Below are 19,435 nucleotides of genomic sequence, written 5' to 3' on the forward strand. Positions count from 1 at the left end.
CTCAAACTCACGAACCGTGAGATCATGACCTGAGCCCAAGTCAGATGCTTAACCGACTGAGCCACCCAGGTGCCCGTAGAAGTTTTAAAGTTTTAATTCCTACATTTAGGTCTATGGGTCATTTCAGGTTCATTTTTCTATACAGTGTAAAATCAGGGTTGAAATTCACATTTTGTGTATGGATATCCACTCTTTCCAGCATCATTTGTTGAAAAGACGGTATTTTCCCATATGGAATTATTATGGCATCTTTGTAGAAAATCAGTGACTATCTATGTGTAGGTCTATATCTGGTCTATTTTTTTTAAACTTTGTTGGCTTTTTTTTCCCATAAATTTATTTTTTATAATTTACATCCAAGTTAGTTAGCACATGATGCAACAATGATTTCATAAGTAGATTCCTTAATGCCTCTTCCCCATTTAGCCCATCCCTCCCTCCCGCAACCCTTCCAGCACCCCTCTACTCTCTATACTTATGAGTCTGTTTTCCCCCTTCCTGTTTTTATATTATTTTTGCTTCCCTTCCCTTATGTTCGTCTGTTTTAGATCTTAAAGTCCTCATATGAGTGAAGTCATATGATATTTGTCTTCCTCTGACTATTTTCATGTAGCATAATACCTTCCAGTTCCATCCAGGTAGTAGCTAATGGCAAGATTTCATTCTTTTTGATTGCCAAGTAATACCCCATTGTATATATACATCTTTTTTTTTTAATATTTACTTTTGAGAGAGAGACAGTGTGAGTGGAAGTGGGTCAGAGAGAGAGGGAGACGCAGAATCTAAAGCAGGCTCCAGGCTCTGACCTATCAGCACAGAGCCCGACACGGGGTTTGAACCCACAGACTGCAAGATCATGACCTGACCCAAAGTCGGAAGCTCAGTTGACTGAGCCACCCAGGCACCCCAATATACCACATCTTCTTTATCCATTCATCCATGGATGGACATTTGGGCTTTCCATACTTTGGCTATTGTTGATAGCGCTGGCATAAACATTGGGGTGCATGTGTTCCTTTGAAACAGCACACCTGTATCCCTTGGATAAATACCTACTAGTGTAATTGCTGGGTTGTAGGGTAGTTTTATTTTTAACTTTTTGAGGAACCTCTATACTTTTTCCAGAATGGCTACACCAGTTTGCATTCCCACCAGCAGTGCAAAAGAGATCCTCTCTCTCTACAACTCACCAACATCTGTTGTTGCCGGAGTTGTTAATGTTAGCCATTCTGACACGTGTGACAGGTGTGAGGTGGTATTTCACTGTGGTTTTGATTTGTATTTCCCTGATGATGAATGATGATGTGCATTTTTTTCATGTGTCAGTTGGCCATCTTGATGTTCTCTTTGAAATATCTATTCATGTCTTTTGCTCATTTCTTCACTGGAGTTTTTGTTTTTGGGGGTATAGAATTTGATAAGTTCTCTATAGATTTTTGGATACCAACCCTTTATCTGATATGTCGTTTGCAAGTATCTTCTCCCATTCCATCGACTGCCTTTTAGTTTTGCTGACTATTTCCTTCTTTGTGCAGAAGCTTTTTATTTTGATGAGATCCCAATAGTTCATTTTTGCTTTTGTTTTCCTTGCCTCCGGAGACATGCTGAGTAAGAAGTTGCTGCAGCTGAGATCAAAGAGGTTTTTGCCTGCTTTCTCCTCTAGGATTTTGATGGCTTCCGGTCTTATGTTTAGGTCTTTCATCCATTTTGAGTTTATTTTTGTGTCAGGTGTAAGAAAGTGGTCTAGGTTCATTTTTCTGCATGTCGCTGTCCAGTTTTCCCAGCACCATTTGCTGAAGAGACTGTCTTTATTTCATTGGATATTCTTTCTTGCTCTGTCAAAGATTAGTTGGCCATATGTTTATCGGTCCATTTCTGGATTCTCTATTCTGTTCCACTGATCTGAGTGTCTGTTTTTGTGCCAGTATGGGCTCTCCATTTTGCTGCATTGACCTAATGTGTCTACACTTAAACCAATGCCACACTTTCTTGATTACTGTATAATAAGTATTGAAATCAAGTTATATATCCCATAATTTTGACCTTTTTCAAAAAGTTTGACTATCCTGGCCCTTTTGCATTTCCATGTAAACTTTAGAATCAGCTTGTCAATTTCTACAGCAATGCCTGCTGGTATTTTGATGAAGAATGCCTTGATCAAAAACTAAATTTCAGAAGTGACATTCTAATAATACTGAAACTTACAATCCATGAGTGTAGTATATCTTCCATTAATTTAGGTTTTCTTTATCTCAGCAACGTTTTGTAGTTTTCAGCATATAGACATTGCACATATTTCATTAAATTTATCCCTTAGTGGTGTTCTTGTTGGTTTTTGTTGTTGTTGTTGTTGCTGTTTTTAAGTAGGCTTCACACCCAGTGTGGACTCCAACTTCAGGCTCAAACTCACAACCCTGAGATCAATACCTGAGCTGAGATCAAAAGTCAGACACTCAACTGACTGAGTCACTACTATATAGAAATACAGTTCATTTCTATATGTGGCCTTATATCCTACAACCTTGCTAAAATCACTTTTCATTCCTGCAACTTTATTTTAGATTCTTTAGGCAAGTGCGTCATCTATGAATAAAGACATTGTATCTTCTTACTGCTTTTCAATCTCTATGCCTTTTTACTTTCTTGCTTATTTCATTGGCTGAAACACCCAGTAAAATCTTAAAGTAATGAGAGTAGCTATCCTTGTTTTTTTTCCAATCTTGGCAGGGTGGGGAAGGAGGAGGGGATTAAGTCTTTCACCATTAAATATGTAAGCTGTAGTGTTCTTTAGAGGCCCTTTATTACATTGAGAAGTTCTGTCTGTTCCTAGTTTACCAAATGTTTTTTTCAAGTATGTCTACTGAACGACATGAAAAGCTTTTCTTGCATCTTTTTAGATCATCATATAGTTTTTCTTTCCTGTCACAGCCTGTGAAAATGATGAATTTTCCAATGTTAAACCAATCTTGTATTTCTAGGATAAATGCCACTTGGTCATAATATCTTATCCTTTCTATATATTACTGGACTTGATTTAGTGTTTTAATTTTTAAAAAATGTTTATTTATTGAGAGAAAAAGACAGAGTGGGGGAGGGACACAGAGAAAGAGAGAGAGAGAGAGAGAGAGAGAGAGAGAGAAAGAGAGAAAGAGAGAGAGAAATCTCAAGCAGGTTCTGCACTGCCAGTAAAGACCATGATGCAGGGCTTGAACTCACAAACTGTGAGATCAGCAACTGAGCCAAAATCAAGAGTAGGACGCTTAACCAACTGAGCTAACCAGGAACCCCAACTTCTTTTTAATTTTTTTTATTAAAAAAATTTTTTTTTTAAGTAAGCTCTGTGCCCATCATGGGGTTTGAACTCATTAATCCCACATCCAGAGTCACATGCTCTACCTACTGAGGCAGCCAGGCATCACTAACAATTTAACAAATATTAACCATTTGTTAATATTTTCTTAAAGATGTTTGGGGCACCTGGGGGGCTTAGTCGGTTAAGCGTTCGACTTTCGCNTTTTCTTTTTTTTAATGTTTATTTTATTTTAAAAATTTTTTAATGTTTATTTTTGAGAGAAAGACAGTATGCAAGCAGGGGAGGGGCAGAGAGAGAGAGAGAGAGAGAGAGACAGAGAGAGAGAGAGAGACAGAGAGACAGAGAGAGACAGAATCTGAAGGAGGCTCCAAGCTCTGAGCTATTAGCACAGAGATTGACATGGGGCTTGAACCCACGAACGGCAAGATCGTGACCTGAGCTGAAGTCGGCTGCTTAACCTACTGAGCCACCCAGGTGCCCCTAAAGGGTTTATTTATTTTTAAGAGAGAGAAGGAGCATAAGTGGGGGAGGGGCAGAGAGAGAGAGACAGTGAGACAGAGACAGAGACAGAAACCCAAGCAGGCTCCTCGCTGTCAGTGCAGAGCCTGACATGGAATTCGATCCCAGGAACTGTGAGATCATGACCTGTGCCAAAATCAAGAGTTGGATGCTTAACTCACTGAGCCACCCAAGCGCCCCTCTTGTAATGTCTTTTTCAAGCTTTAGTGTGGGAATAATTCTGGCCTTTTAAAATGTGTTAGGAGGTATTTCCTGTACTTCCATTTTCTGGGAATTAATGTAGAATTTTTTTTCTTTAAATGTTTGGTATAATTCACCAGGGAAGACATCAGGGCCCAGAAATTCCTGTTTTAGCTTTTAAACTACTAATTCAATTTCTTTACTACATACAGTAATATTCAAATTATCTATTCTTTTTTATTTTAGAGAGCATTGCACACGAGCAGGGAAGAAGTGGGGAGGGAGAAGGAAGGAGGTGGGAGGGAGAGAGAAAGAGAAAGAATATCTTAAGAAGGCTCCAGGCTCAGGACAAATCCCAACACAGAGCTCGATCTCATAACCCTGAGATCATGACCGGAGCCAAAATTAAGAGACAGAAACCAACTGACTGAGCTGACCAGGTGCCCCTAAGTTATCTATTTCTTCTGAGTGAGTTGGTGTCTGGCAAATAATTTGTCTAATTCTTATCAGTTGTCAAATTTAGTGGCATGAAGTTGTTTCTATTATTCCTTTATTATCCTTCTAATATCTATAAAGATTTAGAGTGCTGTCACTTCTTATTCTTGATACTAATAATTTGGGCCTTCTCTTTTTATTTTGTGATTAGCTTGGCTAAAGGATCCATTTACTGATCTTTTTAAAGAATCACCTTTTGGTTTCACTGGTTTTCCCCTACTGTGTTATTTTTCTATTTCATCAGTTTCTGATCTTTATTATTTCCTTCTTTGAGTTAAACTTTATTTTCTATTTTCTTAGGTAGAAAAAAATATAAATTCATTTGAGACCTTTCTTCTTTCCTTATGCAAATTATAGTGCTATAAATTTCCATCCAAACATTGCTTTTACAGCAGCCCAGTATTTTTTTTAAGTTTATTTATTTATTTTTGAGAGAGAGAGAGAGATGCACATGAGCATGAGCGGGGGAAAGGCAAAAAGAGAGGGAGAGAATCCCAGCAGACTCCACACTAGCAGGGCTCAAACTCATGAAGATCATGATCTAAGCTGAAATCAAGAGATGGCACTTAACCAACTAAGCCACCCAGATGTCCCACAGCAACCTAGTGTTTTAATGTAGTGTTTTCATTATCATTCAGTTAAAAACTTTTCTAATTTCTTTATCATTTATTTTTTTACTCATGGTTTTGTGGTTATTTTTGGTTTTGGTCTCTGTTTTAGCACTGAGTTGGTTAATTTTCAGATACTTGGGACTTTTCTAAATGTTTTATTTTTATTCATTTCTAATTTAATTCTATTTGGTCAGAGAACACCCTCTGTGGGTTTTAGTTTTGTGTCTAGTTGTCCTGTTTTATATGAGGCTATCTGGGGAGATTGAAAACTATGCTGCTACCTCCATCTTCCCAATCGTCTTCCTAACAATGTCTCCTTTCAAGGTTTTCCTATCTGCAGTAGTCTAAATGCATTCAAAATGACCCAACTTACTGTAATAAAATTACTACATTAATTCAATTAATTCAAATAATTAACTCAATAGGTTTCTGTTATGCTTTGAAATGTCTCTTCAAGTCTAACTAGACAATAATGAATACTTACTGTTATTTGCAAGAGTAAGCCCAATAAATGAGCAAACAGGGCGAATTACCTCAGGTTTGACACAATTTATTAGCCAGTCATTAGCATGTGGAAAAAGTGAACAGCAAAGCATTTGATTTTCATCTGAAAGAAGACAAAGTCAATTGTGTTTTAATATATTTGGAAAGTATCAGTTTATTTGTTTTTATTTTAAAATTTAAATACTTGAGATAATTACCATTTTGAGGATTGTTGACACAGACACACAAAGTACTACACACTGAAGACCATAACTGGTAACTCTGGAAAATGTTTTTATCTGACAAATTCAACTCATACTTTGAAAGAACTGTCCTATTTAGTTAAAAAAAAAAAAAAAGCAAATTAATACAAATGCATTAATCTCTTAAATAATGAATAGTAACAAGAAATTTATATTTGCTTACCTGAACAACTGTGTCAGAACTGTAATACAACCTGTTTCTCTCACAAGTGTCTGTCCAGTCCCTTAAAAACACAGCCATATAGCACACAATATGACTTTTGCTTATAAATAATTTTGCAGAAATGAAAAATAACATTTAAGTAACATTTCTAATAAATAACTTTTAATCACTTTAAAGTATTACTAAGTGCAACACAGAATTACAGAATAATCATGATTACTATGGAAAATACATAACTTATGCTTACAGAATGACAACATTCAAATTTCCTCCAAAAATAAAACAAAATTTTAGACAGGAGATACATGAAATTTGAGGCCATTGTTGGCTGATATAGTAAACACTGTAACTAAATGGCTAATTCAGTGGAAAATTAACTAAACCAATCATCAAATGCCTCTCTTGCTTTTAAAGCTGTTCTTTTTTCATGTTATTTAAATAACACAAATCACTTTACTATTTCTTAAAATAAATATCAAACAATTAAATATATGCTATTCTATTTTCTCTAAAGTTAACAGTTCTCAGAAGTTAGTAAGATTTTTATTTTATTTTTAATGTTTTATTTATTTTTGAGAGAGAGATAGAGACAGCGTGAATAGGAGAGTGTTAGAAAGAGAGGGAGTCACAGAATCCAAAGACAGGCTCCAGGCTCTGAGCTAGCTGTCAGCACAGAGCCCAACATGGGGCTCGAACCCATGAACTGTGAGATTATGACCTGAGCCGAAGTTGGACACTTAACCTACTGAGCCACCCAGGTGCCCCAGTAAGATTTTTAAAAAGACACTGATATAAAGACTAGAATGAAAGGAACAATGACTATCTCGATTTATTATTTTTTAAATGTTTCTACAACATAAAAGAATGTACTTACTATTATTTGAAACTAGCACCAATATAACATAGACAGACATTCTTTTCAAATTTGTGTTTGAATCATTATTAGATAAGAACCAAGTTAAGTCTTCAAACAATTCTGAAGTGCACAAAGTCTGCTGACAGTAAACTGAAAAATAAAAAAATGTAATTTCAATTTCTATGCATTAGCACAAGTTTTAAAATATGCTGAACAGAATAAAAGTTGCCAAACAGATGGTTCACCACCAGATTGCATTTCATTGACATTTATTAGTCATGCAACATTTCTGACAAATTGATACGTACTTACTAAATTAACAGACCAAAAAAGGAGTATCTTAATCAGAAGTACTTGATTGAGGCTCTACAACATGGGCATAATCCCCTAGAATTTCTAATAAAAACCTAACAAAAAATTAAAATATAAAAGAAATTTAAGATGAGTAACAAAACATAGCAAGAGAGAAATTTTAGAAAATTCAGAAATCTGCTTTAGAAAACAGAGAGACGGGAGCCTGGGTGGCTCAGTGGGTTAAGCATCCGACTTTGGCTCAGGTCATGATTTCATGGTTCGTGGGTTTGAGGACAGCTCAGAGTCTGGAGCCTGCTTCAGATTCCGTATCTCCCTCTCTCTCTGAACCTCCCCTGCTCATGCTCTCTCTCTCAAAAATAAATAAAAAACATTAAAAAAAATAATAATAATAAAAAGAGAACAGAGAGACAAATGATACCTATGCTCTTAAGAACTTTCTAAAAATACACTTGATCTTAGCCAAAAGGCCGAGAAGCGATGAGAACTTTCTAAAAATAAAAATATCTTTCCAAAAAGCAAAAATGATACCTGACAGTAGGTGTGTAAGTGTGTGTGTGTTTGTGTGTGTGTGTGTGTTATTATAATGCAATAAACAGAATTTTAAAACAATAATCTGAGGGGCGCCTGTGTGGCTCAGTCAGTTAAGCACCCGACTTTGGCTCAGGTCATGATCTCATGGTTCGTGCGTTTGAGCCCCATGTCGGGCTCTGAGCTGTCCTCAGAGCCTGGAGCTTACTTCAGATTATGTGTCTCCCTCTCCCTCTGTCTTTCCCCGCTCATGCTATGTCTCTCTCTCAAAAATAAATAAACATTTTAAAAATTTTTGTTGAAAAGAAACCAACGCTGAGGACACCCAGATCTTGAAATTTTAGCGTCCAGAACTGTAAGAAAATAAGTTTCTATTGTTTAAACCATCCAGTCTGTGGTATTTTGTTATAGCAGTCCTAGCAGAGCAGCATGGGGATCTTGCTTTATTTCCTGAAAGAATNAAATAAAATCTTTAAAAAAGATAAAAATTTGAACACAGAGGCATAATTACTATTTGATCCAGTATTTAGAACCAGCTATTAGACTTTCTCTCAAAGGCAAGGACAATGTCTTATTTATCCCAATGACTAGCTCGCAGCTCTATTCTTAACCAAATGATGAAGAAATATTTAATGGATGAAAATTTAAGTATAGAAAGCTGCTTGACAAACTAAAACTTTAGGATCAATTTCATCTTGGGTATACTACAGAAAAATATTTTGACCAACATGAATTTCTATACCCAGAGTATATTTATCTATATATAAGTTATCTTCGTCTTTTGATTCAAGTATAAATAATGAACTTAATAGAAAAATCAAAGATAGATATATGCATATGCAAATTCGTGAAGTATGAATAGCATCTTAAATAAATGTGAAAAAGTTTTTTTTTTTTTTTACAAATAGTTTATTGTCAAATTAGTTTCCACATAACACTCAGTGCTCATCCCCACAAGTGTCCTCCTCCATGCCCATCCCCCCTCCCCCCCACATCCATCAGTCCTCAGTTTTTGTCAGCATTCAAGAGTCTCTCATGGTTTGCCTCTCTCCCTTTCCCCCACCATTTCCGCCCTTCTTCTCCCCCTTGTTCCTCCGTCAAGTTCCTCCTAATCCTCCTATACATGCAAACATATGATATTTGTCCTTCTCTGCCTGACTTATTTCGCTCAGCATAACACCCTCAAGGTCCATCCATGTTGCTACACATGGCCAGATTTCATTGTTTCTCATTGCCATGTAGTATTCCATGGTATAGATAAACCACATCTTCTTGATCCATTCATCTGTTGATGGACACTTAGGCTGAAAAAGACCTTTTTTAATGTTTATTTTTTTCAACGTTTTAATCAGAGAGAGACAGAGCATGAGCATGGGAGGGGAAAGAAGGGGGAGACACAGAATCTGAAGGAGGCTCTAGGCTCTGAGCTGTCAGCACAGAGCCCAACGCGAGGCTCAAACTCCCAAACCTTGAGATCATGACTTGAGCCGAAGTCTGATGCTCAATGGACTGAGCCACCCAAGCGCCGCTAATGTTTATTTATTTTTTGAGAGAGAGCAACAGAGCATGAGCATGGAAGAGGCANTAACCGACTGAGCCACTCATGCGTCCCAAAAAGATCTTTTTTTTTTTTAAATTTTTTTAATGTTTGTTTATTTTTGAGAGAGACAGAGCATGAGCCGGGGAGGGGCAGAAGGAGAGAGACCGAGACACAGAACCTGAAGCAGGCTCCAGGTTCTGAGCTGTCAGCACAGAGCCTGACGTGGGGCTTGAACTTGCAAGCTGAGAGATCATGACCTGAGTTGAAGTCGGATGCTTAAACGACTGAGCCACCCAGGTGCCCCCAAAAAGATCTTTTTAATAAGAAGTGCTAAAATAGCTGGATTGCCCCCTAAAAAAGATAAAACCGGAGCATTCATCATGCCATACGTACCCCAGGACAATTAAAAAAAATGTAAAAGTAAAAAAATAAAACTATACCATACCAAAAGTAAATGTGACAGGATTCTCCTAGAACCTGAGAGTAATGAAAACTTTCCAATTACTCAAAATTCAAAAGCCAAAAGGGGAAGGAATGATGAATTTTATTTTCCTAAAAATAAAAAAACTTTTGCATGGCAAAAATAAAGGAGAAGAACAGTAAAAGACAAAGTAAAAAAATGTTTCCAACTAACAGCAAGAAAAACTGTGGAAGATTTTGAAATGAACAAAAATGAATACTGAATGTCCTGTCTAGCACACTCTTCTAGATTATCTGTATCTTTCACTGTCTTTGGCTATTTTACATCTCTCTAAATTGGAGAACACTGATAATAATGCAAGTTATTCTTGATCATAGAAATACAAAGCACTTGGCCAATAGAATGCAAATGATTATTGCCTTGTAGATACTGACCAGTTATGTGTCTAGATATAAATCTATTTCAACATTCCCAAATGCCTATATTGTTTTTTGCCATTGCCTTTGAAACAGATGTCACATTTTACTGGTTCCTTCTTTGGTTAATAAGTTCAACAAAATCTTTAGCATGCCTTAATTTAAATAAATAAATAAATAAATAAATAAAATACCTTGACAAAACTATCCAGACATGTAAAAAGGGAATTTAATTATAAAATTACTTTTTATTTTATTATTTTAAGTTTTTTTTTTTTAATTTTTTAATGTTTATTTATTTTTGAGAGAGAGAGAGAGAGACAGCATGTGAGCAGGGGAGGGGCAGAAAGAGGAGACACAGAAACTGAAGCAGCTTCAGGCTCTGAGCTGTCAGCACAGAGCCTGACATGGAGCTTGAACTCACAAACCGTGAGATTACAACCTGAGCTGGTAAGACACTTAACTGAGTGAGCCACCCAGGCATCCCTAAGTTTTTTAAATTTATTTTGAGAGAGACAGAGAGAACGCAAGTGGGGGAGGAACAGAGAGAGGGAAAGAGAGAATCCCAAGGAGACTCAGCACTGTCAGTGCAGAGCCCGATGCAAGGCTCAAACTCAGCAACTGTGAGATCATGACCTGAGCCAAAGTCGGATGTCCAACAGACTGAGCCACCCAGGCATCCCAAAAATTACTTTATAGTAGTTTGTTAAAATATAACACAATGCTTGAAGAATAATGAAAACAAGTTTTCATATTTTACCATTTTGTTCTGCAACAGCTCCTAGTGTATATAAGGCTGCTTCTTTTACCATGCTATGTTCACTCGACTTTGCAAGATTTCTTACAAACATCAAACCACCAATTTCCCGAAAGTAAACACCTGCATTACCTATAGGGTGTGCAGACAAAACAAAATATAAATGATACTATGATTCTTTTAAGGAGAAAACAAATCATATAAATATAGTGACATAGCATGTAAAGTAAGTGAGCTGAAGAAAAAGAACTATGCAAATTTTTATATCACAATACTAAAGAACTAGAATCACAGATAAAAATTCACTATCACGTCTTACTGTTTTGTTGACAAATTGAATGAATAGTGACCAAAGCTTCCTTTTGTGAAAAAGGGTTGTCCATTTGATACTTCAGACACTCCAATAGTAAGTTCAGATCAGTCTTCATTTCTAAAGAAGAAAAATTTCACTTTTTTAAACCAAATGTTTCAAAAACTAACCATTTATTTATTTATTTTTTAAATGTTTTATTTATTTCTAGGAGAGAGAGAGAGAGAGACAGCGCGAGCAGGGGAGGGCCAGAGAGAGAGAGGGAGTCACAGACTGAAACAGGCTCCAGGCTCTGAGCTGGCAGTCAGCACAGAGCCCGACGTGGGGCTCGAACCCACGAACCGCGAGATCATGACCTAAGCGAAAGTTGGACGCTTAACCGACTAAGCCACCCAGGCGCCCCAAAAACTAACCATTTAAATTTAACTTTCTAAATACATATATTTATAATGTTTGTTTTTAAGACCATGAGTACAAATTCCTTTTATAATCTATCCAACAGTAAAGATAAATAAAAAGAAAGATGTTCCTTAAATAAAAGAACTTGAAATGAACCTCTTATAATTATTTGATTTTCCCCTCACATGAAATATAAGAAGAGAAAATCCATGGGGTGCCTGGGTGGCTCAGTTGGTTAAGCACACAACTTCAACTTAGGTTGTGATCTTGTGGTTTGCGAGTGTGAGCCCCACGTTGGGCTCAAACTGACAGATCAGAGCCCGGAGCCTGCTTTGGATTCTGTGTCTCCCTCTCCCTCTTTAAAAAATTTTTTAAAAAACAGAAAATCTAAATGCAGTGTTATTCTCTTTAAACAAAGCTACACTGGCTTAAATATCTGCCACTTAGAAATAAAGTGAATAAAAATGAAAACACAACATATTGGAACTTGTGGGATGCTACCAACAATATTTCAGAGAAAATTTACAACACTAAATGTTTATATTATAAAAGATCTCAAATTAATGACCTTAGCTTCAACCTTAAGAAACTATAAAAACAGGGGTGCCTGGGTGGCTCAGTTGGTTGCGCTTCCAACTTCAGCTCAGGTCATGACCTCGCAATTCATGGGTTTGAGGACAGCTCGGAGCCTGGAGCCTGTTTTGGGTTCTGTATCTCCCTCTCTCTCTGACCCTCCCCTGCTCATGCTGCCTCTCTCTCTCAGAAATAAATAAAACATTAAAAAAATTTTTTTAAACTATAAAACAGTAAATTAGAGCCAAATCAAATAGAAGAAAATAAAGATTAAAGCTAAAATCAATGATATTGAAAGCAGAAAAACAATAGAACTGATTTTTGAGACGATCAATAAAACTGATAAATCTCTAGACAAACTGACAAGGAAAGAGGAACGAAGATACAAATTACGAATATCAGAATGAGAGAGACGGCACCATCACAGGTTCTATAAATATTCTAAAGATAATAATGGTTATGTGCAACTTCATATCTATAGATTCAATGACTTAAATGAAATGGACAAATTGCTTTGAAGATAGACATTACCTCACCTAAGAAGAAACAGACAACCTACACAGTACTATATCTATAAAAGAAATTGAAATCATAGTTTAAAAACCTTTCTGTAAAGAAACCTCCAAGTTCAGATGGCTTCATTTGTAAACTCTTCCGAATGTTTAAAGAAGTAATATCAACTCTACACAAGCTTTTCCATAAGTTTGGAGAGAAGGAATACTTCCCAACTTGCTCAATGAGGTTAGCAGCATTACCCTTATACCAAAACCAAAGCCATTAGAAAGAAAAAAAAAACTACAGACCAAAATCCTTCATGAACATTCACATAAAAAGTCTAAACAATTAGAGCAAACTGAATCTAACAACATATTAAATAACAATACATCACAAACAAGTGGGTTTATCCTAAGAATTCAGAGTTGACTTAAGATCTGAAAAATAAATTGACGTAATATGATAAACTAACATGGAAAACCAAATGGTCACCTCAATAGATGTGGAAAAAGCATTTGATAAAATCCAACATTCACTTCTGGTTAAAGATTTTTTTCAACGAACTTGGAACAGAAGAAAACCTCCTCAACCTGAAAAAATACACACACACACACACACACACACACACACACACACACACACAAGCCCTGTAGTAAACATAATACTTAGCAGAGAAAGACTGAAATCTTTCTCCCTGAGATCAGGAATAAGACAGAGATATTTAACATTGTACTGGGGAATGTATCATTCTATTTAACATTCCATTTAATTCTGTAGTAGAGAGCCTAGCCAGTGCCATCAAGTGAGAAAGAGAAATAAAAGGTATTCAAATTGGTAAGAAAGTAGTATAACTATCTGCCTTCACGTACATGACCTTCTATATAGATAATCCAGTGGAATCTACAAAAAAGCTACTAGACTAAGAGTATACTAGAGTATAGTAAGATTTCAGCATAACCATTGAACATACAGAAATCAATTGTATTTCTATATCCCTGCAGTAATTGGAAATTGGTATCTAAAAACAATGTCATTTATAATAGTATCAAAAATATTAAGTAATTAGAGGGGCGCCTGGGTGGCTTAGTCGGTTAAGCGTCCGACTTTCGCTTAGGTCATGACCTTGCGGTTCGTGGTTCGAGCCCTGTGTCGGGCTCTGTGCTGACTGCCAGCTCAGAGCCTGGAGCCTGTTTCAGAGTCTGTGTCTCCCTCTCTCTGACCCTCCCCTGCTCACGCTGTCTCTCTCTCTCCTAGAAATAAATAAAAATATTTTAAAAATATATTAAATAATTAGAGATAAATATGATGAAAGATATAAACAACATGTACACTACAACCTAAAAAATACTGCTGAGATTTATTAAAGAAAACTGAAATAACGGGAGTGAAACACCTTTTTCATAGACTGGAAGACTAAATATTGTTAAAATGTCCGTTTCCCTAAAATTGATCTATAGATTCAGTGTAATCCCAACAGGCATTTTAAAAATATGAATTGACAGGCAAGATGGCAGAAAAGTAGGGAGCTCCGTTTCACTCATTTCACTCACCCCCATCTCTCAAACGGAGAAAATCTGAAGCCATATGAACGCTTACAGAATCCAGGAGTTCTGGAGGAAAAGGAGACGGAGTCCGCTGAGAAAACCTTATAGCAGCTACCTCAAGAAACAAGCCAAAGTTCACATGGTGGAGAGTCCCAAATACCACTAGGAGTAGGGAAATAAAATAACCAAAGTCTCAACAAGAGACACCAAGAGACACCATTCAAAGAACACTTCCTGAACAGACAAGCCCTGGACAGTCAAAGAGCCTTCTTTAATACAGCAGTACTCGCAGGTGCAGAGTGCATAACAAGCTTTTAAAACTAACAAGAGATATGGGGTGCCTGGGTGGCTCAGTCGCTTAAGTGTCCGACTTCAGCTCAGGTCATGATCTCACGGTTCGGTTTGTGTGTTTGAGGTTTCAAGCGCCGCGTCAGGCTCTGTGCTGACAGCTAGCTCAGAGCCTGGAGCCTCCTTCAGATTCTGTATCTCCCTCTCTCTCTCTGACCCTACCCAGCTCATGCTGCCCCTCTCTCTCTCAGAAACAAATAAAACATTAAAAAAAGGTTTTTTTTAAAAAAACCTAACAAGAGACAGAAAGCTAACCAAAATGACAAAATGGAAGAACTCTCCTCCAAAGAAAATCCAGGAAAAAATGACAGCTAAAGAACTGCTCAAAACAGATATAAGCAACATAACTGAACAAGAATTTAGAATAATAGTCATAAAATTAATCGCTAGGCTTGAAAAAGGCATGGAAGACATCAGAGAAACTATTGCCACAAAGACGATGGAGCTTAAAAATAGTTGTGAATTAAAAAAATGCTGTAAATGAGATGCATAATAAAATGGAGGCATCCAATGCACGGAATGAAGAGGCAGAGAGAAGAATAGGTGGATTGGAAGACACAATTATAGAAAAATAGGAAGCTGAGAAAAAGAGAGATAAACTGATCCAGGAACATGACAGGAGAGTTCTAGAGCTGAGCGATACAATCAAACAGAACGATATCCATATCATAGGAATTCCAGAAGAGGAAGAGAGAGGGAAGGTGCTGAAGGAGTCCTTGAACAAATTATAGCAGAGAACTTCCCCAATCTAGGGAAGGAAACAGACATTGAAATCCAAGAGGCACAGAGAACTCCCCTCAGACGTAACATAAAAAGAATTATCCATGATCAAGTGGNTATTCTTCACAAAACTAGGACAAACTATCCTAAAATTTGTATGGAACCACAAAAGACCATGAATAGCCAAAGTAATATTGAAGAAGAAAACCAAAATGGGAGGCATCACCATCCCAGACTTTAGCCTCTACTACAAAGCTATAATCATCAAGACATTATGGTATTGGCACAAAGACACATAGACCAATGGAATACAGAACTCAGAACTGGACCCACAAATGTATGGCCAACTAATCTTTGACAAAGTGGGAAAGAGTATCCAATGGAAAAAAGACAGCCTCTTTAACAGATGGTGCTGGGAGAACTGGACAGCAACATGCAGAAGAATGAAACTAGATCATTTTCTCACACCATACACAAAAATAAACTCAAAATGGATAAAGAACCTGAATGGGAGACAGGAAACCATCAACATCCTAGAGGCGAAAGCAGGAAACAACCTTCTTGGCCTCAACCACAGCAATTTCTTACTTGATACACCCCCAAAGGCAAGGGAATCAAGAGCAAAATGAACTATTGGGACCTCATCAAGATTAAAAGCTTCTGCACCGCAAAGGAAATAAAACAGGCAACTGATGGAATGGGAAAAGATAGTTGCAAATGACATCAGATAAAGGGTTAGTATCCAAAATCTGTAAGGAACTCACCAAACTCCACACCCGAAAAAACAAACAATCCAGTGAAGAAATGGGCAGAAGACGTGAACAGACACTTCTCCAAAGAGGACATCCAGATTGCCAAAAGACACATGAAACGATGCTCAGCGAACCTTCTCATCAGGGAAATACAAATCAAAACCACACTGAGATACCACCTCATGCTGGTCAGACTGGCTAAAATGAACAAATCAGAAGACTCTAGATGCTGGCAAGGATGTGGAGAAATGGGCACCCTCCTACACTGTTGGTGGGAATGTAAACTGGTACAGCCCCTCTGGAAAACAGTGTGGAAGTTCCTCAAAAAACTAACACTAGAACTCCCCTGTGACCCAGCAATAGCACTGCTAGGAATTTACCCAAGGGATACAGGAGCGCTGATGCATAGGGGCACATGTACTCCAATGTTCATAGCAGCACTCTCAACAATAGCCAAAACATGGAAAGAGCCTAAGTGGCCATCAACGGATGAATGGATCAAGAAGATGTGGTTTATCTATACAATGGAATACTACACGGCAATGAAAAAGAATGAAATCTGGCCTTGTGTAGCAACATGGATGGACCTTGAGGGTGTTATGCTGAGCAAAATAAGTCAGGCAGAGAAGGACAGATAACATATGTTTGCACGTATAGGAGGATTAGGAGGAACTTAACAGAGGACCATGCGGGAGAAGAAGGGGAAAAATTGTTGGGGAGATGGAGGGAGGCAAACCATGAGAGACTCTTGAATGCTGATAACAAACCGAGGGCTGATGGGTGTGGGGGAGAAGGGAAGAGAGGTGATGGGCATGGAGGAAGGCACTTGTTGGGATGAGCACTGGGTGTTATATGGAAACCAACTTGACAATAAACTATTTTAAAAAAAGATTAAAAAATATGAATTGACAAGATGACAAGATGGAAATCTATTAGCCAAACAATTCTCAAAAACAAGAATTAAGCTCAAAGACTCATACTATCTTACTTCAAGACTTCTTATAAAATTATAGTAATCAAAAGAGTCTAGTATTGCATTAGCATAGACAAATAGATCAATGAACTAGAATACAGTCCATGCATATATGAACAGGTGATTTTTACAAAGGCACAAAGGCATTACAGAGGAGAAAGGTTAGCCTTTCTAACAAATGATACTATAACAGATATCCAAATTCAAAAACATAAAAAACCAAACTTGAATCAAACCATATACAAAAATTAACTCAACAAGGATTGTAGATGTAATGTAAAATCTAGAACTAGAAAACTTTTAAAAGGTAACACAGGAGAAAATCTTTGCCACTTGGGTTTACATGAAAATGTCTTAGACATGATATTAATACCACCTGTAGAAAAATAATGAATAAATTGTATTATGTCAAAATTTAAAACTTCATTCTCTTAATAGTGTTTTTTAAAATCTTTTAACGTTTGTTTATTTCTATGAGACAGAGAGAGAGAGACAGAGGACAAGTAGGGAATGGGCAGAGAGTCAGGGGGAACACAGAATCTGAAGCAGGCTCCAGGTTCCAAGCTGTCAGCACAGAGCCCGATGTGGGGCTCAAACCCACAAAACACAAGATCATGACCTGAGCTAAAGTCGGACACTTAACCGACTGAGCCATCCAGCAGCCCAATAGTGTTTTCTGAACTACAGAAAAGACAAACCACAAATGCAGAAAATCTTTACAAAGCACCTATCTGATAAAGTACAGACATTCAGAAAATATACAGACATCTCAAAACTCAACAATAAGAGAACCAACCCATAAAATAACGGGCAAAAGATATGAACAGACACTTTGGTAAGAAATGTACATAGGTAGCAAATAAGCACATGATTAACACCATTAATCATTAGGGAAATGTAAATTAAAATCACAAGGAAATCCCATTACATGCCCACTAGAATGACCGAAATGTAAAAGACTGACCATAACATATTTTGGCAAGAATGCAAAAGAAGTGGAACTCTCATATATTGCTGGCGGATACATAAAATGGTACAACCACTTTGAAAGTTCAGCAGTTTCATAAATCATTAAACATACACCTACCATTTGATCAAGCCATTTCACTCCTAAGAATTTACCGAAGAGAAAAGCAGGTTATGTGTCCATACAAAGACTTGTACACAAATGTTCATAGCAGCATTGTATTCAACAGCCAAAAACTGAAAACTGGAATGTTCATCAACAGATGGATGGATAAACAAATGACCACAAAATGGAGTTAACTATTGATATATACAACAACATGGATGAATCTCAAAATAATTAGGCTGAAAGAAGCCTCACACAAAGAATATAAACTGTATTATCCCATGTATTGAAAAAAAATTAAACTACTCTATAGTAACAGAAAGCAGACCAGTGGTTGTTTGGGGAAAGTGGGTCAAGGAAGGGACAAAAAGAAGTACTATAGAGGCGCATGAGGCTATATTCCCTGTCTTGATTGTTGCTACTGTTTGCATGGGTGTTTGTGTGTGTGTGTGTGTGTGTGTGTGTCAAACTTATCAAAATATATACTTGAAATATTTATTTGCAACTAAAAATGAAAGAAAATCATTTTCCCATAAAATTTTTTTACCATAGCCTTTACACAATTTCTTCTCTTGGTTTTAAGGATTTAGATAAAGTTGTGTGTAGATTTTGACACAATGCTTGAATTAACATTTAAAGTTTCCAAAGATGAGGCATCTGGGTGGCTCAAGTCAGTTAAGTGTCCGACTTTGGCTCAGGTCATGATCTCACAGTTCATGGGTTCAAGCCCCGTGTCGGGCTCTGTGCTGACAGCTCACAGCCTGGAGCCTGCTTCGGATTCGGTGTTTCCCTTACTCTCTGCCCCTCCTCCACTTGTTCTCGTTCTCTCTCTCTCTCTCTCTCAAAGATAAATAAACATTAAAAAAATTTTAGGGGCGGGGGGAACCCTGGGTGGCTCAGTTGGTTGAGCGTCCAACTTCGGCTCAGGTCATGATCTCACAGCTCATGGGTTTGAGCCCAAAGTCAGGCTCTGTGCTAACAGCTCAGAGCCTGGAGCCTACTTTGGATTCTGTCTGTGTCTTTCTCGGCCCCTCCCCCTTGTGCTCTGTACACAGAGTTGTGTTCTGACTCTCTCTCAAAAAGTGAAATAAAGGGGCGCCTGGGTGGCTCAGTCGGTTAGGCGTTTGACTTCGGCTCAGGTCATGATCTCACGGTTCGTGGGTTCGAGCCCCGTGTTGGGCTCTGTGCTGACAGCTAGCTCAGAGCCTGGAGCCTGTTTCAGATTCTGTGTCTCCCTATCTCTCTGACCTTCCCCTGCTTGTGCTGTCTCTCTCACTCTCTCTCTCAGAAATAAATAAAACATTAAAAAAATTTTTTAAAAAGTGAAATAAAAACATTTAAAAAAATTTAAAAAGTTAAAAAATAAAGTTCTCAAAGATAAAGGATGAA

At 37.4% G+C, this 19,435-nt stretch overlaps 1 protein-coding gene across 6 annotated transcripts in view; it reads right to left on the minus strand.

The window, feature by feature from the left end:
- The window catches only part of TERB1 (telomere repeat binding bouquet formation protein 1), a 52,703-nt gene that overhangs the window by 28,693 nt on the left and 4,575 nt on the right, over positions 1–19,435 (minus strand). For all 6 annotated transcript variants that reach the window (XM_077755478.1, XM_077755479.1, XM_077755481.1 and 3 more), the window contains 6 exons: positions 11,180–11,290; positions 10,864–10,992; positions 6,902–7,033; positions 6,028–6,088; positions 5,820–5,935; positions 5,603–5,725 (listed from right to left, as the gene is read on the minus strand). In XM_077755478.1, coding sequence (XP_077611604.1) covers positions 5,603–5,725; positions 5,820–5,935; positions 6,028–6,088; positions 6,902–7,033; positions 10,864–10,992; positions 11,180–11,290 — 672 coding nt within the window. The remainder of the gene's footprint in view (positions 1–5,602; positions 5,726–5,819; positions 5,936–6,027; positions 6,089–6,901; positions 7,034–10,863; positions 10,993–11,179; positions 11,291–19,435) is intronic.

The sequence above is a fragment of the Crocuta crocuta genome, unplaced genomic scaffold, assembly GCF_008692635.1.
Source record: "Crocuta crocuta isolate KB4526 unplaced genomic scaffold, BGI_CrCroc_1.0 scaffold152, whole genome shotgun sequence".
In the NCBI taxonomy this organism is placed as follows: domain Eukaryota; kingdom Metazoa; phylum Chordata; class Mammalia; order Carnivora; family Hyaenidae; genus Crocuta; species Crocuta crocuta.